We start from the raw sequence: 26,124 nt of genomic DNA, 5'->3' as shown, positions 1-26,124 counted from the left end.
AAAGTATCACGTGCATCAAGCGAGCCAAATCACTGCTTCAGCAGCACCGCCAGTGCGTTTGTTTGGAGAGGAATCTCACAAAGATTCAGATGGGAACGACGTTTCGCTGGATGATGATGATGATGACGACGATGATGCATTCAGCATCATCAGGTTGTTGACAGGAGCTGGATTTAGTCTCCAGTGAAACGTTGCACCCTGTGCAGATGTTGTGAGGGCTCCGCTCCAATAACAATGCTGGAGCGGTTATAAATTCGACACCTTTTATGCATGTGACTCATTTATTCTATTGGCTGTGTCGGGTGGAGGACGGTTTACGACACACACTTGTACACCACGACCGAACCCAAAAAGACACCAATTATGAACCGTAATATCGGTCGTGACAGCCTGTGTATGTAAAATAAATAAATAAAAAGATGGATCTCACCCTCCCGACACGGATTTAAATCCCCGCCTCGTATTTGGTTTCTCAGTTGTAGCCCATCCCCTCGGCTACAGCGTCTCTCCACTTGTTGAAAACGTTTTAAATGTACTGTGGAGATTACTCAACAGATTTATCAACAACACTGCCTTAAATAAATAAACATGCATATATCATAGGCATGGATTATATTTTAAACCCGTCGATTATATATTGTTATTTTTTTAAGGCCACCAGCATTTGTTGACGAGTGTTGAAGAAGCAGCAGCAGCAGAAAATCATCTGAAGAGATTATGTACTTTGACGATAATACCTATGCACACTTTTTACCGATAATATTAAGCCAATTACCTTATACCCCCAGTCCGCAAGGGGAGATAAAGTCGGCTCTGTAAAATGTACTCTCGCTTTCTCCGCTACCCCTTATTCTCGACCGCTGGGGTCTGTTCGATCGCCTCCTTTGCAGAGGCGGGACTCATCTCATGCCCCCACACTGGGCAGGCTCGCGCATCGCAGCCAGTCTTTCACCCCGAGAGTTCTTGGCATTCATCATTAATCTCACCGCTACTGGCAATCGTGGAATATGTCACATGCATTCACTTCACAGTTTAACCCCTGATACCCCTCGGTGTTCGCAGCCACACCGCGCGCGATGGTCCCGATATTTCGCTCCACGCGCCGTGAGTTTTTTCCAATGTCTGAATGAGTAACTTTGAGAGCTCTGGCTTCCCAAAGGAGCCCCCCTCCCCCCCCCCCCCCAAGACGTGGAGAGAAACGTTGAACAGCGCGCAACGAAACCCCACAAAAAAACACATCGGAGAGCCATGCGGCGCAAACCGCGAGCGCCTACACCCGGAGTACCGCGTTACTTTCTCTGTCGGTGTCCTTGAGCCGGCGCTCTCGCGTCATTGCAGATCACCCTGGCTTCTGGAGACGTCAAGAAGGAGGTATTCATTTGCCAATTGGAGCTGGGATTCCTGGCGGATCGCAGGGCCATCTTGGCAGCAGGTACTGCACTGTGATCATTCACCGAGGGTGCCCAGGTGGTGTAATAAGTGCTGGAAGTGAAAGGGGTGCGGGGGTATGGTAGGGAGGGGGGGCGGTGGGCAGCCAATGGGAGTGTTGTGGACACGTGACCGGACACCCCCGACATGTTTGTACACGGCTAAAAGACAGCCACAACATTTTTGGGTCAGCATTGCTTTGACAACAACAATTGTTTTGCGAAAAATGCTTATTATGGTGATAATGACAAAATTTGCTAGCTATCGAACAAAGAAGGTCACTGCATCGCGCGCGTTCGGATGCGCTTCTGCGGCCGTCTGGAACGTTCTTCCTTCCGATTTTAGAAAGCCACCTGGAGCCATGCACTTTCACATCTAGATTGAAAAATATTTTCTTTAAAAACTGCTTTTTTGTTTAGTTTGTTGCCCCCCCCCCGCACCTCCGATTATCGCGGTCGGTCACGTGCAGTGCGAAAGAAGTTCAACATACTGTACATACATATTTTAAGGAATAGTAGCACATGAACGGTAGACTCAGCGCTGAGTCTATATAGCCAGTAGTTCTGTAGTGGTTGATTTCACTCGGACAACTTTTGTCTTTCTTCCAACACCACTTTATTTACAGTTCTCCACATGCCCTCAATGCTTCACAGTTCTCCTGCTTGCCACGGCTCGCTCGCCGCGCCTTGCTCGACTCGCTCGCCGTCTTTGCCTCTCCAATCTCCGCTTCTCCGTTATCTCCACTCTCGCTGCTTCTCCATTATCTCCACTATCGCTGCTTCTCCGTCAGCTCCGCTGTCACTGCTTCTCCGTTATCTCCACTATCAGTGCTTCTATGTTATCTCCACTATCACTGCTTCTCCGTTATCTCCACTATCACTGCTTCTCCGTTATCTCCACTATCACTCTGCCCTCTCCACTGCTGGCTGCTTCATCTCTGCTCTTCGCTCTCTGCCATCACTGTGCTCTCTCCACTGCTGACTGTCTCATCTCTGCTCTCCGCTCTCCGCTATCACTGTGCTCTCTCCACTGCTGACTGTCTCCACCCCAGCTCCGCTTTCCTTTCTCTACTGCTGGCTGTCTTCACTTCATCTCCGCTTCACGTCTTGCCTCGTCCAGTCCCCGAATCCAACTCCCCTCTATCCTCGCGTCTCCCCAATTTATCCCCGTTCTCATTATTCCCCAATTAATTAGCCCGCGTCCCACCGACGCTCCGCGTCCTCGTGCACCTGTTCCTTGCCCAGACTTTAAGACGCCACTTCAGCCCTGACAACAACACCAGCCAATCACAGCCGTCTCTGGCTCCCTAGCTTAATTGGCCTAATCATTACCTCATCGTCCCAACCATCGCACCTGGCTGTCCCAATATGACCCGTACTGTCCTGCCCCCCGCGCGATCTTACCATTTACCCCCATGCGCGTATTTAGTCCACTACAGTTCCATATACAGGGTGCTTCAAAAATGTTTTAACACTTCTGAGAATTTGCAACAATACCACAAGAAATGTGCTGCTGCCTCCAGGCTCTGGAGGCCACCTGGAGAAGATTCCAGGCCACGTGTTGACAACGATGGCGAGCAAGTGGAGACTTTTTTTTTTACTTTTTGAAACGATTAACACGTCATTTGTTATCATGTTACAGTGTATTATCCGTTCTTTTTCCATTAAAAACAATAGTCCCATTATAATTGTTAACATTTTTTTTAAGCACCCTGTATTTGATACAATTGAAGTGCAGTAGAACTCCTCTTATATTCCGTGGTGAAGTGGGAGGGGGGGGTGGACCATGTCTACAATCTCATTACTCTCACCACCGGGCACCATTTCTCTCATCACGCACACCCCCAAACCTCCACAGCGTGCCTGTGCCCCGACCCCCGCGCCCCAAGGGTCAGGTCACTGAGCCGACACGCCCGAGGTCCCTGGGTTTGAATCTGGGTTTCAGCCACCGCCAGTGACTAAACGGTGAATTGACCATCGAAGTCTGGTCGCCAATTACTGTACAGCAACATCACCTCATTGCAGCTCTCTGAATCGCTTGGTTTGATTGATGCGTGGCAAGCGATCGATGCGGGCCATTAAAAGGTGGCGGCGCCCGTCATATAAATGTTCACATTACGTAATGTAATTGCTTACATTGCGCAATGTAAATGCTTCCATTCCACTTTGCCGTGCTGCTAACACGATACGCCCACGGTTGTCTACATGCAGGGTCGGCGCAGAAGCGATTTGGGATCGAAGGTGACAGAGAAGCTGTCCCCGTCCACCTGCAAATCGCCTACTGCAAGGTGAGGACAAATTCCTGGCTTGGAGCAATTCCGTTTCTCTCTTGGATTTTTCATTCTCCCCCGTAACAATGAAATAAAATCGTTTACGTGAGCGATGCTTAATTTAGTTATAGACTGGCGCCCAAACCATAGATGCTGTGGAATGTTCTGCACGTGCCTAGCAACACCATTTTCTCCCCGTGGTCGTGTGGATTTTTCTCCGGGTCCTCTGCTTTTCCTCTCCACATTTAGAAACATGCTTTTAGGGTATTTGTCTGCAGTAAATGTTCAACATGTTAAGCCACTTCATTGGGCGATCATTTGTGGCCAGGTCGCTTCTGAAAAAGAGCTATATAGCTCAGTGGGCCTTACCTGTTAAAATAAAAAAAAATAGTTTTTAGTTCTAGTTTATCCTGGGCGTGGTGTGCCGTGCGTGGAAAACAGACCGGGCTGCGAGATTGACGCCCCTGCGGTATTGTTGTCATTCTCAGACGAGTCTGAGCAAGCGTATTCATTGGCACACCATGGAGAAGACCTGCACCTCGGCCAGGATCATACAAAATGCCGACAGAGGTGAGGAGAATGCGGCGTGTGTTCGCGTTCCCCTGCAGGCCCACCCACATTGCCTGCCCCGTGCGAGCTCCTTTCCAAACGTTCATTACCTCATGACACCTCTTTTTTTTGGTGCAATATGCCTTTTGTTTACTTGGTTTTCACTGTTAACCGTTGTTCGTGAAACACTAATTTTGCCCGTGCCACTGATGTGTTCTGTTCCGTTGTTGCCCGTTCCTCCATACGGATCACTCCGACGTTGTTGTTTCGTGCAGATAGAGCCACAGATCTCCCTTGCAAACTAGTTGGGCTAACTAGCTAAACGGGACTTTCCCTGCAACAAATGAACGTCGATTGATTGTGCGGCGGCTGACCGATTTTAACCGTCGGCTTTCTCACGCATGTTCGGGTTGTTGCTGCGTTTTGTTCGTCACGAAGTCTGACGTTTCGCAGCAAGTTTCATCATTACTAACCGTCGGATGACGTGCCCAACAAAACGCTCTATGCAACACGAACAACAAATTGTAGAGCGGTACAGCACGACCGTCAAGAGCTGTACAGTCGTATTAACCATCGGCTGTAATATAATGAAAATATCGTGTTGTTTTTTTGTCCTGTTGGGTCGATTGCAATATCAGAGTCTGTTACATATGAAATGTTTGCTCCATTATCGCAAGCCCCCACTGACTACAGAATGATATGTTCGGCTAGGACCTGTTCGTGGATAGAGATTCAGAATGCTTCTCACCAGGCTATCAGCTTTTATATCTCTCATTCTCCCTGCTCCATTCTGTGACGTTTCAACTAATCCTGTTCCATATAAGATGCGTGGTCAGGCGTGGATATCATACCCCTATAAGTCCACCAACTCCGGGTGATCATACTGAGTATCCTGTACACAACATCTGTAGAGACAGTGGATATGTATATCGGCACTTTTCTCGCACCATACATAGTCAACCGTGCTTATCGAAGGTGCAGTGCTCGTGAATTGCAGTGCAGCAAGTAGGCTGCTAACCTATCTGCGAAGAGCTGCAGCATTCATTTGGGAAACATTCTAAAAGGAATTGGCCACTATCCCAGAAGCTTTTTGATGAATGGGGTAAGCAAATGCATTGTAAAATGTTAAAAGGAATGGTTCAAATTTACAATTTACATTTCATGCCACTGCTGGTGGAAGTGCCTCCACTTAGAGCAAGCTCTAGAGAGCCCATCTAAAGGGGGGGGGGGGCGTTTGGCCTATTTTTCCATTCTGGCCAGACGTCTTGGAAGAGGTCGAATTTCCGACGCTTCAACCCCACCACACTTGACCTGCCGAATGAATATCCGCGGTGACCCATTATACACTGGTGCTTGGACAGAGGCCCGGATGGGATTTGAGAAATTTGCACCGTTGTTTCAACTGCCGTCCCGCAAAACAATAAGAATCGAAAGAGAATCAGAATATTGATTTACACTGATGAGCTGTAAAGCAATTTTTTGCGCAGATGTCCAGTGTTTATCGTGAGCTACGATTGTGAATACGTATTCACGTTTACATTCATCGTCGCACTCTGGAGCCTCAATTGACGCTTTCACAGAATTTATTTTGAATTAAATCCTACTTATTGTAATAACACTGTAAGTCTGACTGAGCCTCAATGCTTTCGCAGGAGGAACCAGTGTATATGGCATGGTAGGCAAAATGCAGATTTAACAAAAGTTTTCTGTGTAATTGCACCAACAACAACAAATATAATGTCATAGTCTCCCTTGGCTTTTAACATCTCTTGAATGTCACTTTTTACCCTTCGCCTTCAAATACAGGTTGGCCCACTTGTAATTTTTTTTTATCCAAATGGTGTACAACTTAAAAATTTCAAACGTTATGGAAATAGCGTTGCTTCATATATATAACCACCATGATTGGCTCCTGTGGAGATGATTCGGAAGAGGGCTTTTGTGTGTTAAAGGGCATTTGTTTGAATCCCAATGAAAAATGGCATCGATAGATTTTGTTTTAAATGAATACATTGTCTGAGAACCACGTTCATTCTTTTTTAAATGAATACATTGTCTGAGAACCACGTTCATTCAGGTTGTGTAAGATTTTTTAAAAAATCGGGGGGGGGGGGGGGGAGTGAAGCTGCAGCGATGTTAATCTAGCCACCTGCGTTTGCATTCTGGTCGCGGCTAACATCACCGGTGAGCGATGTTTGAACCGGCCCCTGGCCACCCCACTCACCGAACTCAACCTCCACTTGACCAGCATGGTTAAGTCTGGTCAAACAACCCCCATGGGTGATGCATCATGGGGAGGCCTTCCTCCAACAGTGGATTGACAGAGCTTCGAATTATTATTTTATTTGCATGAAATCATTCACGCCACAATGATTCACAGCATTAATTCCATCGTACTGCTATACCTCCGATTAGCACGGTCGGCTACGTACGGTGCCAGATGAGTTCAACATATCACAGTTGTCCTCACATTGCCTCCCGTTCGATATCCTGGAGCACTTTTATGGACGAAAACCCATTTGGAAATTCCGACTGAGCGTGTGGTCAAAATCGATCATTCCTTGCTCTGTGTGTAAAGAAGCGTAATTATAACCTCGCATTGTTTGGATTATGTGGGGGAGGGGAGGGGGGTTCTTCAAATTTTACAAGCAGGAAGTGAATGTGCAATGCAACAGAGCTGCTGAAAAGTACTGAAACGCATGTCCACAGACAATAAACTCCGGCCACTGTCGTAATTCGACTATAATAATGTTGTATTGACCAGGAAAAGCCCACTTGAGATGTTAATGCTTTTTCAGAGGCGACATGGCCACACATGATAGCTCATCATTATGCGTGGCAATTTATAGCGGCCAAATAATCTGAAACGCACGTTTTTAAATGTGGAGGGCAAACGTAGAAGACCTGGATAATAATCAAAGTGATCACCACGGGGAGAGAACACTCCAAATATACAACAGGCATCGTCAGGTTCAGGATTGAACTCATGGCCTCTTGCGTACCAGGCGAGGGAGATAACATCGCTACAGCGAAACATCAATGTGAAGTTCCTCTCCATATACTGCACTCTAAGCTCGTGGCCAAATACTTCTACATTAGCTAAGAATATTCTAGGGAGAGTTAGCTATGTTATACTTCCTTTCACCCCTGCCTTCTGTGCTGTTGATTTCCTGCCCCTGTTCAAGTCCCAGGCACAACAACTTATTTTTTTCCCTTTGCATATGACTGCGTGCCCTCTCCCTGAAGAATAAATATGCCCAATGTTCCTAGAAAGCATCTATCAGGAGCAATTGCATTTAGACGCAATGTAAATCCGTATTGCACTCCGTAGTTTTCGCCTTTTATCATATCGTCAGTGTAGAGTTGACATCGCTGAGGTCATGGCTTTGCATCATGACCTCTTGCTTAACGTGGCGATGTATGTTGGGCTGGTGACCCACAGGCCAACGCAAATATTCCATCTCTAAACCTTGATTCTGTACATAATTCATCTCGTAGATAAATACCTATTTGTGCCAACCAGATGCTGTACAAGGTGAGTTTCTCACCAATAGACAACTTCGAGTAGATCAGTGTGGTGGTTGTATAGTGTAGGCCACTGAACGAAATTGGTTTGCTTGTTTTCAATCTCTCCTTTAATTCTCACACTTAGCCACTTCTTCCTTCAACAGGACACGGCAGCAGATACTCAGCATCAAAATAACTCGTGAAATTAACAGCTGAGACAGGACAGAATGATAAAAGAAATGCTAAGAAAACGATTTGATGAATTCACTAAAAGTTGAATCATTGGAAACGTGAAGATACGATTTAAGACGGGGCATTACAATTGCCCACAGGATCGGAGATCCTGGCGACTCGTGGGAGAGGGTTCCAGAGCCTGGGGCGTACACGAGAAAAACGTTCAACTGAACCTGGATGTCAAACCCCATAGCCCCTGTCCACTCAGCAGTACGAAAGGTTACACCACAGATATTCGATCGGCAGACCCGCGTGTGGTGGTGTAAAGTGTGCGTACGGTCACACCTTCCAAGATGTCTGGCCAGCGTGGAAGAGTAGGCCAAGTACCCTCCCTCCAGTGGAGGCCCGTTCAGTAGCAGCAGTGACGTGAGCAAGCAGTTATGGAGCTGCTCCTTTACCATGATAAGAGGTGCGGTGCAGGACTGTGTGCATGGATGCCGATGAAACATTATGAGACATCGCTGACGAAATGAACGATGGAGGGTTTGATAGAAATTACTCAACTGTTGACATTGATTAACGTGACACTTGTGTTCACATTCGCAGACGCTGGCATGGGCACACTCAACCTCACTTTGCTGGAAGTCGTACGGAGGTCACAAGGATCCAAGGGAAAATCCGCTTACAACCAGGTACAACAAAAACTTCGCGGAAGCCGCGGCAATAGCGAACATTCGTAGCTCTCTCCAATGTGCCTTCGGGTCCCACCGCGTGTCATTCGGCACGATGCCCGACGTTTCGCTCCAAGCGCCGGGAGCCACTTCATGAAGTGAAATGACGCTCCCAGCGCGCAGGAGCGGGTTCTTCACGAGGCGACCGCGCGTGTTGCGACACGTCTGAACATCGTGCCGGGTGGCGTGTGGCACAAACGGATGCCATGTCAGAGCGCCGTAGAGCGGAGCCGCCAAAGCCTACGCAGTTATCCAGTCTCTGTGTTGTTGAGATGAAATGTATAAACGGGGCAGAAGTTTGCCTTTTCTCTACGAGGCTTGAATGCGCGTGTGCACCATGCCTCCTGTAGGCAAACGTGGATGGATGTACAATGACTTTCATGCAGCAGTGGCACACAATTAAAGGTGGTTAGGTACAAAAAAATATCTCACTTGACACGATTCACTCGTACGCAGCGGATATATGTATGCTTCACATGTGCTGCTTTTATGTCACGCTCACAAAATAAATGTCCGTTATGAACACAGACCAACAATAACAACTACCGTATATTCTCCAAATTACACACGCATTTTTTTTCCCCCCCTGTGTTTTAAAGCAACATTTTAGGTATGGCTAGGGGGAGGAGAGGGGGTGAGGTACAGAATCTTCTCACCCGGTAACTGTATTTGTGGGCAGACTTGCATAACATTGTTGACACCGGGAACACGTTATGTCATAATCCAGAGGATATGGTGCCATTGAGAGCCTACGACTTTGCAATTGCGCCGATGCATGTGGGCCCTTTGTCTCTGCAGCAACTAAATGCTTTGGAAGTGAGGGTGGACAAGGTACAGCTGACGGCAGCAGGGGGCTCCAACTTCTCCTTGTGCATTGACCGTGATGACAAAAAGGTGTTCCGCAACATCACAAGGTAAGGGGACGTTCACCATCATCATTATAAGGTCACGCTCATTATACACGCAAAGCACTCGCCACAAATGAACCACAATACATTGCTGAGCTCATTGAGGAGCATAAACCATCACGCGTACTCCGATCATCCTTGCAGCAGCGGCTTTTGGCTAGCCGCTGCTTTTGCATGCGCTTCTGCGGCCGTCTGGAATGCTCTTCCGATATTAGGAAGCCACTGGAGCGATGCATTTTTACATTTAGATTTGGACACGAATTCCTTTAGAACTGCACTTTGTGTTTGTTTTTTTCGTCCGTCCCCGCACCTCCGATAAACACTGTTGGCCATGTACGGTGCGAAAGAAGTTCAACATACATGTGTCGGCGATCATCGCCCCTCTACTGGCAGGCTTATGCTGCTCGTTTGCCAGGTCTGGTTGCCGAGTCAGAGCCCCGTGCCGCACATTGAGATAGCTGCCAAGTTGGGGTGAGGTGGGGGGGCGCCCTTCAAACGTGTTTGAGATGCGAACGTGAGATGCAAAGCCAATTCTTTACGTGTTTTATTTTTTTTATTTACCACTCTTTTTTATGATGTTATTCGTTGCGCACGGTTGCAATTTACTTTGCTCAGTCGGTGTTGGCCGCTGAGGTCATGACAGGTTGCTCTTCCATTCTTGTTACTCCTTGCGCCCTGTACCGCTTCCGGTTCTGCTGTAATGGTGCACTGATGCCTACTATATTGAGGGTGATATTGGCACATCAAATAAAAATGTATCATTTGATTGATGACTGATCGCACCTCCTGCCTTTGACATTTCTCGAAGACACTGTGTAACCATCAACTGCATCAGAGCATCGACAGGCCGATGCTGACCTCTCCTTGATAAATGTAAAATTAAAGACACAGCCACAGCAGCGCGATTGGGGCCATGCAACCCAAGCTACGGACCACATAGCGAACCAACCTAGGCTGCAACCCTTCAATGGAGGAGAAACAGAAAAACTACACGAAGTCCCTCCTGAAGCCCTCTCGTCCTGGCTAGCACAGACCTCGACATTGGCATTTAGCTTCCCCTGGACCTCCCAGCACGTGGAGCAAAACGTTGGACAGCGTGCGGAAGTACACGTGGCACAACCCGAAAACACATCGGAGAGAGAGCTATGTGGTGGCAGAACCGTGAAAATCTACGCGTGTCATATTTAACGGTGGGGTTTTTTTTTTGCCTGAGGCCATTGCTGACCAAGCTGAGACCATAAACTCGCTACACTGTTTATTCGCGGGGGGCGGGGGGGGGGGCTGTTGCTTCTGAACTCCTGGATCTTAGCAGTTCCAGCTCAGCGCTCCCAACGCAGGATTCGGTCCCTGAGCCACCTAGCCAAATTTAATCTCCAATGGTGCCACAACTTTAAACTTTTTGCCTCCAAATTATAAACAGATGTTCAAATTAACTTTTTTACAAATGTCCATTTATCTTACCTATAAATATAGGTTTGTCTTGGATGAGACACAGGTCTTTTAATCGGTGTTAAAGTGGGCTTCATATTGGCTGCTGAGTCAGATTTGTGTCAGAAATGTTCCATTGTTAAATTTTACGGGTTTTTTTCACATGGATTTATAATATAAAATATTTCATAGAATTCTTTACTTCATATTAAATCATTGCTTTTGAAGTAAAATTATTGTTTTTATCATCCAGCCAGCATATTACAACATTAAAACTTAAATTATTGTTGCCGCTTTACGTGCCGGTTAATAATTTCTAGAACAGAAGTTCATATTTACACTATGTTACCCGATTTGTATTTTTTGTATTTTTAGATTGTATCTTATAGCTACTTTATATTAAGATTTAAGATTCCTATATGTGGAATGTATGCACCTTCCGGCCAAAGTAAATTCCTTGTATGTGCGAACTTTCATGGCGACTCGCCAAGAGCCTTCTTCAAACGCCATCGAGCATCGGCGTAAGAGTTTTGGACTTTGAATATGCGCTCCATTGCTGCTCCTTGTCCCTGTGTCTCACTTGTCGCCCCTCGCCTTGCCGCCTGCGCTTGCAGGTGCGAAGTCAGACCCTGCTGCCAAGTGAACGCCCCGGCCCACGGTACCCTGGCCGGTGTCTCCCATCTGGCACGACCGACTCAGCCACCCAATTGCGAGCCCTTCTGTCTGCCCATATCTCTCTTCTGCAGCCCGGCTCTGTAGCCCTGCTCGGCCTCGGGCGTTCAGGCCGGCAGGGACAGGACGTGCCATGGCGGCACGGTTTTGATCGGAGACATTACAACAGAGGATGAAGAGTGTAATTTGGTTGTTATGCGCGCATTTTTTTGCTCGGTTAACACGTCACGCGCGTGGACGTGTGAAGGGCCTCGTGTGCCTGCACATCCCTGTGTTCGTCAGCTGCTGGACGAGAGGCTCTCCACTCCGAGTGGCCCATGGGGATTTTTTTTCTTACCATACTTCGCCATGCTCGTGGCCAAAGGCAGGGAGCGTAGAAAGTATGGTACAACAACAAAACATTATTTTTTTGCACAGGCATATGCCACCCACAACATAGCCCCCGCAGCCTGCAGTGACTGTTACAAACGGTGGTTGGCCGTCCGAGCTTGATTTTGGCTCAAAGCAGCTTAGCTTCTGGGATCTTGATGATATCGATGCATCGCATTTGATATGGTAAAATGCAAAAAAACATGCAGTATTAAGTTGTATGTCGACAAAAAGTAGGAATTAAATTCCAGAATATGCCAGCCTCGGCCTTTAATTGCAATACCAATTAAATATACCTCTAAAAACTGAATTGTATAAAGATGGGTAGCACACGAGCTTATTAATACCAGTGATTACAATAATGTAGACTCTCAATGGGTCCTCACCTGATTTATTTATATTAAAAGGGGCACTTAAATGACATCGGGTTTTCCCCACTTGCTCACTCAGTTGGCACAAGCGGCTACAGAAGGCAGGCTGGCGATGTACAGGGTGCTTCAAAAACACGTTAACACTCCGGAGAATTTACAACAACACCAGAAGAAGAAATGTGCCGCCTCCGGGCTCTGGAGTCCACCTGGAGAAGATTCCAGGCCACGTGTTGACAATGATGGCGAACAAGTGGAGACTCTTTTCTTTTTTACTTTTTGAAGCTATTAACATACATTTGTTATCACGTTACAGTGTATCGTCCGTTCTTTTTCCATTCGTAGCGATAGTCCCATGTAAGTGTTTAATACATTTTGAAGCAACCTCTATTTTGTTGTTTTGAATGGGGCGTGTCGAACAAAGTCCGAGGCGAGAACGTTTCCGCTACTGAAGCGAGCGAAAGCACGTAGATTGTTTTATTCGCGGACACAATGCGCAATAACGTCTTGATATGCAAGTCTGTTTTATAAAATTACAACCAATTTAGTTGTGAATGGGGCATTTCCATCAGAAGTTCAAGGCTCAAATTCGAATAGCCATACTTCCCGTACAGAGGAAATTACTTTGACTTTTATTTGCCCTTAAATCCTATCGGAGCACTGTTACGCGATTGATAAATGTTTGCAGTGAAGTGACATGTATAGTGCATGCAACTCAATCATGAGGTTACGGTTTACTAAATGGGAACCAACGTCGTTCTGCAGAGAGGTTGCTTCAGTAAGTCTCTGAAAGTGAATGTCAATTCCTCTCCTTTCTCTCTGCACTGTAAGAAAGAAGAAAAATACTCAAAGAAATGTTCCTTAATATTGTATTCACATGCCGTTCCATTTAAATATTACTTAATTCAAAATTTTTATCATTTACTTAATTGTCCAGGAAAGTCACACTGAGTTGTATTTTAAGATGTTTTCAGCCAATTATTGAGTGTTTATTATACACGTGGGAGGAAATTGAAGCACCTGGAGAAACCCACGCATGCAAGGGGGCAACGTTCTATCCCCGCACAGATGCAAACAGATGGTGATTAGTCCACTTTCTGTACTGCCTTCTCCTGGTGAGCCAGGGTATGGCACCTCTTTGATGTCCACGGGAAGATAGTATCACAACATTTGTGCAATCCACCAACCCTCCCTCACTGCCTCCACAAGTGCTGGGTTACAGACCATATGGATAGCCACTACCGCATCATGAGATACAGTTTTTGCACGCACTTTATAAATCCAAATCGTGTTGTATAATTGCACATCCTCAGCCATTTCTTATAGTAGCCACTGCTAAATCGAAGGGTCCTCATGTTATCGTGCCATCGTCCACTCACTTGTGCAGTTACGTATAGCTCATCCTTTTATCCTCATCTTCATTTCATATGTATACGCACACTCTGCAAACATTCAGTCTAGTAAGGCATTGCATACTGCAGTATACAGTATTACAGTGTATAGATTTGACTATAGCAGCATGGGTCAAATCCCCAATGCTTCACCCGTGATTGGTATCGCACTACTTAATTGCAACTTTCCGTTGCACAGGCTGTAGAAGAAATTCTCGTCAGCAAAACCAGCTTCGCCGCCACCGAGTGGTTTGCGCTGGAGGCAAAATTGACGGTTAAATAATTTAACCACCGTAGTCGCCTACATCCCACAGTTTTCGCACCTAGCCTGGCGTTTTACTGAGCCTGATGAGTGGGTGGCAGCCTCATTCTCTCCCCTTGAACGCAGAGAGAGTCATTGGGGGGGGGGGGGGGGAGGCGGTGACGCAGCCCGATGGTACCGCGCCCGTCTCTCGTTGCAGAGGTATTCCACGGTTTGATTTCGGCGGCCACCCTAATTATTGACTGCGTTGTGTCTTTACGACATTAAATATATATCACGTGCCATCTGCTTCAAGAGTAAGGCCATCGTGTGTCGACGTCACGGTTCAGATTCGCCAAGTCCCCGCAAAATTACTCACTTGGGAATGTATGCACGTCAATCATCGTCCCACTACTGCGGACATTTCGCAGGGCCCTCCGGAAAAAGTCAGACTCTGTCAAACTTTCCTGAGTGAATTAAATGTCCGACATGATTTGGACACGGAAATTAGCCAGTTGTTGGGCGCGTTGTCCCGCGTTTCACTGCATTGTGCTTGTGGCGAATTCAGTTTATGCAAGGTAGCTCCCACCAGTGTTCCAGCGCATTGGGAGCGAAATATCGGACAATCCTGCCAATGAACTACCTGCCGCACAACCTAAAATTCAGATCGGCGACTGCAAATATCACCCTTGGGATGCTGTATACGTGGCAATGAACCACGTGGGCAAGTGCACTTTGACATCTGTAGCAATATGCCACTTTGAAGTAGAGTCTTGGAGATTCGTATTTAGTGCGGTCAATGCAGAGGCCCCCGTTGCTAGCAATTAACGGTACAATTCTCAATATACTGATGTGTTTAAGAATTAGACAATACCACGTATACTGTAATGTTCTCAAACGCAGATCGGGTTTACTTGTACATGTGTATTATTAGTTAATAAAATCGCATACTCTCACAAGCCTGAAATAACAATGAAGACACGTGCTGACAATTTGTATTTATATTTTTTAAACTTTTATTTCGGTCTTGTTAATTTTGGTTTCGTATTTAAACTTTGCACAAGTCTTTTACGGTTGGCTGTGTACGGTGCGAAAGAAGTTCAACATACATAGATACATTACTTCATCGTAATATATTTTTGTTACATTTTGTAGCGTTAATGGTTTTTGATAAGATCTGCACTGAGATATATGTTTTACTGTACTTTGGTTGTATCCCAGGTCTCCCTTGCAAGACATTTTTCCTTGCAATGGGATCTCACCTTGTTCTAAAGTTAATATATATAATATACTTGTGCGTGTATATATTGTTCGTGTTTAAAATGTTAATTAATTTAAATAAAGGTGTAAGTAACCCAGAAACCTTGAACGTCTGTTATTTTTACGAACGCATGTGTCGGTTTAGCACGTAGGGCTTTAACACCGAAACAGGAGGATTTCTCCACAACCCTGGCTCTCGCCTGATGATGGCAGTTGCAATTGCTGGCGAAACGTCGTACTCGGATTGTAAATGTTGTGGGTTCACTCTCCAACACATCGGTGTTCTGTACTGGTAACGAATTGGCACGTTCTGTTTTTTTTTTTGTGACAAACCTTACTAATTGGCGGGTTTAACGACCTCTACTGTGGAACTGCACAAATGCGTTCCGCGCTTGTGCTCTGCAACTTCCCGGTGTCTTTACGGGTTGTACCGCGCTGTGGCTCGGAGCGATGCCCGGACGTTTGTCTGTGCTCCCGGTCGCGTGGAGCGAAACGTGGCGGGTGGCGGGGGGGGGGGTGCCGATCGTGGCAAACAGCCCCTGGCAGTACTCCTGAGAGGCGTCACGTGGTATGTTGCAACCCTTACAAGTTGCTTCATTGGCGTTTGGAGCTTTTGTTCACTGGGGGGGGTTGGGGGTGGAGTAATTTTCGTGCCTGAAATGCGTTTCAGGCACACTAGCCATGACGTCTGAAATAAATTCTGAAATAAAGTCTGAAATACAGTCTGAAATAAAGTCTGAAATGAAGTCTGAAATAAAGTGAAAGATGTGAAGTGGACATTTGTCATCCTATCAGCTGCAAAGACTTGGATGGGGGGGGGGGGGGGTTAATGTATTCATATAAGGTTAAATTATTCACAGTTAATCAACATGCATAATGTATGCATGTTGATAATGTATGTTGATTAATGCATGCATGTTGATTAAGAGTGTATATCCACTCTGCCCTTTTTGAAGAGCAAAAATCGCAGTACATGTTATTGGCCGCTCACAGTTAATCACCATCGCCGTACGGTGGTGACCTGCATAGGCATGCAGTTGCACAGTGTATTACAGCACTTGATAATATGCTTCGTTAGCCGCATGCAAGAAGCCATCGTGTGGGAGGGAATTAGAAAGCCAAATCGAAGGAACACCGTCCGGTAGGTGGAAGCCAGTGGGGAAGTGACAGGATTGATTTTTTTTTCTCTATTATTTACAAAAGCAGATTAATTTGAACTGGCTCCTTGCCGCGGATCGATTTTGCATTCACGCGTAAACAATTATCAGGCGGGTTTTTTATTGTTGGTTCTTCCTTTAATGTCCGCCAAACTCCCGGGCCGTCGCTGACCATTACCTCCGGCGTGAAGCTAAGGGGCCATCCATTGAGTAGAAACGCAAAAATCGGTCAAATTTTTACCCCTTCCCTGTACGCACGTGTACTTTTACACTCCCCCCCCCCACCACCTGCGTACGTACAGCCTGACCCCCCCCCCTTCACCCCGAATTCTATAGAACGGCCGATATTTAATCCACACAGAAACGATCAAGGATTAATACTATTCACGTGTTTAAGCAAACAGATAGTCCAATGTAGACAAATTATTATCGAGGCTTCACCCCCCCCCCCCCGTTTCCTATGCGTACGTACATTGTCATTAGACCCCCCCCCCATACGTAAGCGTACACATTTGGGTTAAACCCCCCTTCCCTCTCCACGCGTACGTACTAAATGGATGGCCCCTGACGACTGCATGGTGTAATAGCGATCGCACTGCACTCACAGGGATCAGCGTTATGCTCCCGGGTGTGGGTGACTTCACAACTTTTGGGCGAGTCTCTTCGCTAGGGTTGCCACCTGTCCCGGGTTTTCCCAGGACGCCCTCTTTTTGCGGTCGCTGTCCTGGGAAATCTGTCTTACCGTGACGCTAAAAGTCCCGGGTTGGGTCAGTTGCGTTATAATCCACAGCTCGAGATAACAAGCGTAGATCTAGTTCTCCCTGAGGTCACAACCCTACTCCTCACCGTTGCTTCCAGTCAGCAATAATTCAGAGTCAACGCGCTCACCTCTTCCTGTGCAATTTGATACGAGGGCACTCGCGGTGTTTCTCTCCCGCCGCGGTCGCGTGGATTTTCCTCCGGGTCCCCCGGGTTTTCCCCTCCACATTTAGAATCAACATGCGTTGAGAGGATTTGGCTGATATATACATTTCCAGCTGTAATTTGTGGCCGGGTCGTTTCTGAAAAAGAGCTGAAATAGCTCAGTGAGCCTTAAAATAAAAATAGTTAGTAGTTTAATTTGTTGGACTCGGTTGGTTGGTGGAGGGCATAGTTAAAATTTGACATTCTACCTACACAATCTAACCCAAATAAACCAATCATGAATCTCTCTGTATCAATTTCCACATGAGCCACTTCGTTGAGCTATCATTTGTGGCCAGGTCGCTTCTGAAAAAAAATCGTTATAGCTCAGTGGGCTTTACCCAGTAAAATAAAAAAAAAATTGTTTCGTTTTGTAAATAGTTTTAGTTTAACTATCTGTGTTTATCCGTACAGGTGTCTCCTTTTGTCTGGGCATTCCAACACATTTTTATTGTCGAAAATGTATTGATAGATTTATAATGTATTGACAGTCCTTGAGCGAGTGCAATGTGACTCACAACGTCATTGCAATGAATCTTGACTTCAAGCTTTCGTGACTGCAGGAATTCATGTTCTTTGGGTCTTTCGGTAAAGTCACGTAGATAGCTTCAAAGAAAATAACAAAAAACTAGGACGTTTCGATCGCAATATATCAGGATGACGATCGCTTGTGTTTCGATCGCTTGTGTTGCGATCGAAACATAGAAAGTTTTTTTGTAATTTTTCTTTGAACCGATCTACGTGACTTTACCAAAAGACCCAATGAATGTCATTGCAATGAGTATACGCGGTGGGGGGGGGGGGAATGGTGTTGCTCTTCCGCAAGTCCTGAAGAGATCATAGCAAGGTGAGTGCTGTGGATAGGATTGGATAAAAAAAACATTAAACCGGTGGGGGAGGCGTGTGCAGGATGGAGGGGGGCCGGTTACTGAGACAAGCATTGGAGTGGTCCCTACGAGTCTGGCAAGCCGGGGTGAAGACTGAAATCCAGAGGTGAGGTTACTCTTAGGGCAGCTCTTGGGGGTCACGCGTCTCCTGTGCAGCAGCTGTGGGATATGGCACAAGGAGAAAAGGCGCCGGTGAGGAGCGGGTGGCATCAAGGGTTTTGACCTTCGTGATGCCTTGGATCTTGATGCGATATGCAATGGTGAAACACTCCGTTTTCCTCTCTCCAATGTAGTCGACCCCGCTAACTTTGAACGCCGCTACCAAGGACAGCATAACAAGAACATGATGGGAAACTACATTTGGGGGCTGATCCGTGATAGTGATTTTGCAGTATAATCGTCTCGAAAAACGATTCACTTCTAAATCTTTTTTAGTAATATTTTGTATTACTTTAGTATAAATACATGTTAATTTTGATTAATATGTTGTTTTTTCTGACTTTATATGAACGAAAAGACACAAATTGGCCCGTGTTCTCATTGCAAATAGGTACTGTTCAAAATATCACTGTCCTGGTCACAAAAGCAAAGTTTGTGGGACATAATAGCCATTTTCAATACTTTTTAGGCATAAGCAATTACGAAATAACACTTACTGCCCAGGAACAAAAATTGTGTTACAGAGTGTAATCTGTCTCTTGCGCTTCCTCCACTTGGATTGCGCTGATTGTCGTGTAATCAATGCCTCTCGCCGCTCAAAGGCAACGGAGAGGCAACACTCGTCACCGCAGGTGGCTCTGAGCCGGCGGTGTAAATTTAGCATTGCGATGACGAGGAGGTGAATCTCCCAACGTGATGACCACTGTTAACCTCACACAAAGTGGTACTCACTTTATTGATCTGACGGGGGGGGGGGGGGGGTGGGCGGGGATCCATTGGCCCGGTTGACTCGGACCAACGTTTGAATTCACAATGTTCAATCATCGTGTAAGTGCCCCCCGCCGCCGTTACAGGAGCCTCTGTTGCACGGGAGATGGATGATGAAATGCAGGCATCGGTGCAAAAAGTAGTGCTTACAGTGCAAAGGGCGTACTGATCTCCTGAAACATGTGTGTCCATCATTCTTTACCGTGACCCAAGAACCAAAGAGGAGTACACGGCTATTACTACAAAAGAATCCCATTTAATACAAATTGAAAATTAGTTTCTCCATAGGATCCGATTTGTCTTGGAGAGCAGGCAAAAATATTTGAGGGGCAGAATAGCTGGACTATCACTACCTCACTGCCATCTGTGAGTTTGCAAAGCGAATGATGTTATGATGTTGAGCAAATAACAGTTTGGCATGCTTGTGCGTGTTTGGACAAGGTAAAGTGAGAGAGCGGGGATGGCAAGACCATAGGAAGTGGTCCGCAGAACTATTGCAGGCACTACGAATTAGAGGAGCTTTGGGTTTTATGTTGACATATATGTTGCTGGTGTAAGGTGGTCCGTGAAAATGTTGTGAGGTTTGACAGTGGCAGTCCGTGGGGTCCAGAAAGGTTGGTTCTTAAAGTGTGGTCCCCGGGCCACCAGTGATCCGCGGCGGTCCTGTAAACGCAGGTCGATCCGGGCAATGACAATGCCTGTTAAGCCTTTTGCAAAACAAATACAGCTAACATCACGCTTGGGAAAGAGGCAAAGAATATCCCTGACAAGTTACGCCTTTCGAATGATGCGGTTCTGCGTTGAACAACAGCCACAAAATGTGAAATGCCAGCTGTTGGCACGACTTTTCTCTCCATCTCGATGAGTCCTCCGACATAGTGGGCGACACTAACCTCCTGGTCATACATCAAGTATTCTTATGCCGGGTAAATACATGATTAATTTTCTGCTTACCAACACAACAGGAGAAGCTATCTTCGCTGTACCCAATGATTTCATTGTACATTAATGCACTGGATTGGACACGCTGTGTTGGCATTTGCGATGACGGGGGCGACATCAATGGCTGGCAGGTTGAAGGCTGCATCCATCCTGTGTCCAAACAGCTGTACCATTTGCGCCAGCAACGCACCGTAGCATTGACTGTGAACAACCTACTGTGAAGAAGATGCCCGCTGGCCTGTGCCGTATGTATGCATGTTGAATTTATTTAGCTCCGTACGTAGCCAACCGTGCTAATCGGAGGTGCGGGGGAAGGACAACAAACTAAACACAAAAAGAAGTTCTAAAGAAATTAGTTTTCAATCTAAATTTAAAAGTGCGCAGCTCCAGTGGCTTCCTAATATCGGAAGGAAGAGCGTTCCAGACGGCCGCAGAAGCGCATCTGAAAGCGCGCGATGCGGTGGCCGTCTTTGTTTGATGGCCAGCCAAAAGTTGTTGCGAGGCTGACCGGAGTTCGCGTGATGGTTTATGCTCCATCGACAAGGTATTGTGGTTCATTTGTGGCAAGTACTTTGTGTGTAATGAACGCGAAAAACAGTTTTGGACGAGGCTGTACGAATTTAAGATTTTATTAAAGGACGGCCTTTGAACACTCGCACAATTCAAGCCCCTGTGTAAAGAGATGGGCACTGAACACATACAACTTCTCTTCTGTGCTGAAGTTTGCACCGAGCAATTTGGAATACATTTCCCAAAATCAGAAGCAGGCTTTGAGTGGATCAGAAATCCATTTGAAAACAAGGGACACATTGGAGAGATCAGTGTCCAGTTGCCACTCGAAGGAGGCCGATACTCTTGTGGAGATTGCATCAGATGGGGATAGCTGAAGCTGATTTTCAGCGGGACAAAAGTTTAACGGACTTTTGGCTTCACGCGGAGTTAAGAGTATCCTGGGCTGAAGCACAACGTACAGCTGTGAAATTGTATATTCGACACTTGTGTGGTTGAAAACAGAAAACGAGAAAACCGACAGAACGTGGAGCGTTTAAGCTCCCTCCAAATTGGAAGCAGACATTGTCTACGCCGGTGTCTCGTCTCAAAAGCGGTGGTCATTCGTCCCAGTGCCGGATTATCCGAGTAGCAAAAGTAGCTACAAATGCTATGGGCCCCTTCAAATTTCAAGGGCCCCTCGCTAAATGCTTTCAAGCTATCAATTCCGGTTCAGTGATTCTGCACTTGCTCTATTACTATATAACTATACTGCCTTCAACTTTTATGAACGAATGGGTGTTTAAGGTTAGCGATCTATCGTAATATCTGGCTGTATAGCAAATGGAGAAATACAATTACTTTACTATGCAAGTAAAAAAATTGTATTTTAATATTTGTGTTTTTTTTATTTAGGGCCCCTTTATAACATAATACTACAGGCCACGCACTAGCTTAATCCGGCACTGATTCGTCCCCATTAGGATGGCAAACGGTAGAGGGTGAGGCAAGTCCAGTGGCGGTTTAAGGGTTAGACGTATGAGTCGGATAAGATCCAAATGCCCCACTCCTGAAAGAAAAAAAACCCTTATGGCTGCGTAAAAAATAAAAATTATGTTCCGGTAATGTGAATAATTTTATAGTCGTTTATTGGTATTTTGAGAGATATGTGATCGCGTTTTGTCACCGGGATATTGAGGGGGGCGGGGGGGGCTGTGGTCCGCCGAAATGTTTGCGTCGGCTGAGTGGTCTGGCCGGACCACAAGACGTCTTGGGAGAGGTTACCCACACTCTAGAGCAGGGGTGGGGAACCTTTTCTCTGCCAAGGGCCATTTGGATATTTATAACATCATTCGAGGGCCATACAAAATTATCAACTTAAAAATTAGCCTGTTATGTTTGGTCAAACATTTAATTAACTCACCCCTAATTAATGTGATGGCTGGAGCCGCTTCTCTTTGGGCGAGGCGTGTGATGATGTTAGCTGGTATTGTTGACGATGTCGCTACTCGCAACTGCTTTTCCAGGTTTTGCTCCTAGATTTATTGAATTTCGAGTCCCGCCTGCGGTTGCCTTGGCAGGGCCAGAGACCAAATAATTTCGTGGGCCCTCTACGTCCCGCGGGACCGGACGTTCCCCACCCCTGCTCTTAGAGAGTACCCACACTTCATCCACACCGCACACGACCGACTGCGGCGGACCCATTTATGCTGCCGGGTTGGACAGCGGTGGACGGTGGCGGAGATCGAACCGGCCGGTGTCCTTCGCGTTACGAGTCCACAACGACAGCGTCGACATTGCGCTCCCGTGATAGCAAACGACCACGTGACGCAGAGCAAAGTGTCACTTTCAGCCGCGCGTCAAGTTGTGTAACTAGTTTTGAAATGTCGTTTTTAATGTTCTTGAAAGTAAAAACAAACAAGAAACTGCTCCTCCCCGCGTAACCCCTTTAAATGCGCCGCTCCCGACCCCGAGGTAAGGGGCAGGCAGCGAGCTCGGGACGCTCAACCCTCGATAGATCCATGCATTCGATTGTGCGTTGCGCCGAGTGTTCTTTTACACCGTAGGCCTTTTAATAAAATCTGCTTTTTACTCTGTGTTCTTGAATGGCGATAAAACATTAATCATATAAATATAAACAAACTCCCTTAGTGTTTAATGTACAGTGTGGTCCAGATGTCTTGTGACCCCCCCCGCCCCCATTCTATTTTATAAAACTTAATATTTTTTAAGTAAGATGTTCTTTTACATATATAGAAATTATTAAGCAAAGATACATTTAGATTTAAAGCTTTCGTGACTGCAGGGATTCATATTATTGGTTCTCTCGGTAAAGTCACGTAGAAGGGAAACAATAAAATAATACAAATATAAAACAATAAAATCCTCACGACGTTTAGACTGCAACACAAGCAATCATCATCAGGTGTGAAAACCACAGCAAGGTGTGAAAACCACAGCAAGAAAATGGAACCGGAACACCCCAAGAAAACCCACGCGCGCAAGGGGGAAACACTCTATCCCACGCAGTCGGAATAAGTGGAGTCCACATTTTTGCCTTCTGCTGGCGAGCCAGGGTATGGCTTCTCACGGTACGCCCACGGCGACGGTGATTCGCAGCATTGGTGCGGTGGTCCACCTCGCTTTCCTCCGGCGCTGGATTATATTACAGGGGCCGTGCGCAAGAGGGGTAACTACGGTGATGTAAATTGCCTCTCGCCTGGTTAATAATGAAGCGCTTTTCAACCAAATGACCACTTTGGTATCAATAAACACGCGTACTGCGGCATATAAATCCACATACTTTACCTTGGTGACCAGAGTTGCCAAAGCAAACGGTACCGTCAAAGTAGGTGGCAGAGTGCAGTTATTGTTCTTGGTTCTTTTGGTAAAGTCACCACGTAGAAGGGAAAATAATAAAATAATACAAATATAAAACAGTACAATTTTCACGACGTTTCGAGTGCAACGCAAGCAATCATCAGGTGTGAAAACCATAGCAAGAAAAAATTAAAAACCGCCACTTTTTTCAAAATTTTCTTGCTGTGGTTTTCACACCTGATGATGATTGCTTGTGTTGCAGTCGAAGCGTCGTGAGAATTTTATTGTTTTATATTGTATTGTTTCCCTTCTACGTGACTTTACCGAAAGAACCAAGAATATGAATCCCTGCAGTCACGAAAGCTTTAAATCAAAATTAAAGTGCAGTTATTGTTGGACCTCTACTCCCAATCAAATAAACAGGTGATGTTTTTTCTTTAATCTACAAAGTTAGTTTAACACGTAGGCTTTCGCGACCAATATCATCCATAATAGAGGGTCTTTTTGGGTTAGATCGCGTAAATATATAAATATCTCGTTAAAACCGGCCACCACCCGACACAGCCAACTAGTAAGGGTTGTCACGTAAACATAACGTGGCCAATTCGTCACGAGTACAGCACACACCGGGTGTGTTGGAGAGCCAAGCCACAACATTTACAATCTGAGTACGAGGTTTCGCCAGTAATTACAACTAGCTTCATCAGGTGACAGCCAGTTGATTAGCTATAGTTAAAGTCAGAAATAAAACACACCTGTTATAGTAATAGTAATAGGAGGTCTCATAATGAAAACACACCTGGTTAAGCACACCGGACAGTCTTCTCCTTGAGTCTTCTGTCCAACGGCGGGCGGCTGTCTTTGGCTCAGACTCCTTCATATCACTGCGGCCACCTCCCCCACATCCCATCCCACTATCTTTCTGTTTCTCCCTCTTGGCCTCATCCCCAAAATCCCGAACCCCTCCCAGAACCTCCTCAATCGAGCTTTCTTTCACCATCTGAGAACATTGCCCCGTCCACATAGTTTTGTCTCGTTTATCATATGTTTTTTTTCTAAATTAGGCTTCTATCCTTTCTCACATCGAGAACGTTACCCATTGTACAACTCTTTCTCTCCATCCAACTGATATCTCCATCCAACGCCAAAAACCTACATCGCAACACTTTCTGGGTCTTTGTTTTATGCCTTCCTTTCTCAAAGCTGCAACGTCGCTCGTTGCATACAACTCTACACTCCACGCTTGGGTCGCCTGTCAAGAGTGATGCATTCAATCTCTTAAGTTCCGCCACCCCCCACTCCCTCCCCTTACTCACCATGAATCCTATCACCCTTCCCGGCTGGTGATTCAAAAACGCACACCCCAATTGCGTACCCTCCTGTGGACAGATGGTGAGCGGATCGGAAGGAAGAAAGACCTCATCGGCAACCCAATTACACTCACCCTTATAATCTTGGTTCGTTCGGTAAAGTCACCTAGACAGAAAACTAAACTAAAAATTATATCTACGTGACTTTACCGGAAGAACCAAGAACATGAATTCCCGCAGTCACGAAAGTTTTAAGTCTAAACACGAACCCTCCATTCCTGGCTTCGTCTCGCTTCCCCGTAAACTCTGGGCCGCGGTGAGTCATCGCGTTCGGTCATCGCACGGCCAATGCGCTCATCTTCTTGTTTCAAGTGGCCAAAACAAGACGGTTGTAATGTATGCACGTTGAACTTCTTTCGCACCGTACGTAGCCAACCGTGCTCATCGGAGACGCGGGGGAAGGACAACAAACGAAAACGCGCTCAAAAAAGCGGCTCTCAGGAAATTAGTTTGTCAATTTAGATTCAACGGTGCACAGCTCCAGCGGCGTTCCTAAATATCGGAGGGAAAGAGCGTTCCAGACGGCCGCAGAAGGGCACCTGAAAGCGCGCGATGCCAGCGGGCCATCTTTGCTCGATGGGCTCCGCCTGGGGCTGCGGCAGGCCAGAACAATCAAGCACGTGGGTTACCTGCTGCCTGCCCATCGAGGTCATTTTCGTGACGGCCCGAATGGCGAGAGAACCCAGACATTCAATTTAGCACTTATTTTTGTTGCTGTCCGCAATCAATGATCTGGTACGACAGCACCGCCGTTGTTATAGAAGACAGCGCAACATTGATTACGAACCACACTCTTAGGACTCTTGGGGTGCGTTCGATGCTCCAGGGGAGGGCGTGCGGTTTGTGTTTAGGGGTGTTTACCTGTGGGGAGCGGTAGGTTAGCGATGAGCGCTACGCTGCGCTACAAACCTGGCCACCCGGGTTCGATTCCCACTCACGGCCAACTTCAGTGACGATTATCTGAACCGGTCTTGGGTCTCACCTAGGTCGACTCAGCCTCAAATGATTACCTGGTGCGATGTGTAAACATCGCCACTGGGGAGACAAAGGCGGCCGGGCGTGGTGTTGGTCATTCACCCCCTCGTGTGCCGTGCCGGCCTTTATAGGTGCTCGCTAACAGCACCTTGCCCCTACAGTCTGTTGAGGCTACACTCACCACTACATACCTGTTAACCCCTTATCAGTGCCCTACCTTATTACAGACCAATTCAGAACTTAATGGTCACGCCGTATCCTTATACATCTCAACATTCATCCTACAAGGTCCCATAACG

The 26,124-nt window shown here is 46.4% G+C and overlaps 1 protein-coding gene across 1 annotated transcript in view; it reads left to right on the top strand.

The window, feature by feature from the left end:
• The window catches only part of LOC116949705 (phosphoinositide 3-kinase regulatory subunit 5-like), a 53,972-nt gene extending 38,575 nt beyond the window's left edge, over positions 1 to 15,397 (top strand). Inside the window, exons 14-19 of the mRNA XM_032967314.2 lie at positions 1,339 to 1,432; positions 3,639 to 3,715; positions 4,186 to 4,267; positions 8,534 to 8,619; positions 9,457 to 9,572; positions 11,609 to 15,397. Of these exons, the coding sequence (XP_032823205.1) occupies positions 1,339 to 1,432; positions 3,639 to 3,715; positions 4,186 to 4,267; positions 8,534 to 8,619; positions 9,457 to 9,572; positions 11,609 to 11,753 (600 nt within the window). The 3' untranslated portion in view covers positions 11,754 to 15,397. The remainder of the gene's footprint in view (positions 1 to 1,338; positions 1,433 to 3,638; positions 3,716 to 4,185; positions 4,268 to 8,533; positions 8,620 to 9,456; positions 9,573 to 11,608) is intronic.
• The last annotated feature ends 10,727 nt before the right edge of the window (positions 15,398 to 26,124 follow it).

Source organism: Petromyzon marinus, chromosome 37 (assembly GCF_048934315.1).
Source record: "Petromyzon marinus isolate PM22_M1 ecotype Great Lakes invasive population chromosome 37, UKy_Petmar_22M1.pri1.0, whole genome shotgun sequence".
In the NCBI taxonomy this organism is placed as follows: domain Eukaryota; kingdom Metazoa; phylum Chordata; class Hyperoartia; order Petromyzontiformes; family Petromyzontidae; genus Petromyzon; species Petromyzon marinus.
Note: the sequence above shows the minus strand (reverse complement) of the source record. Positions and strands in the feature narration are given on the sequence as shown.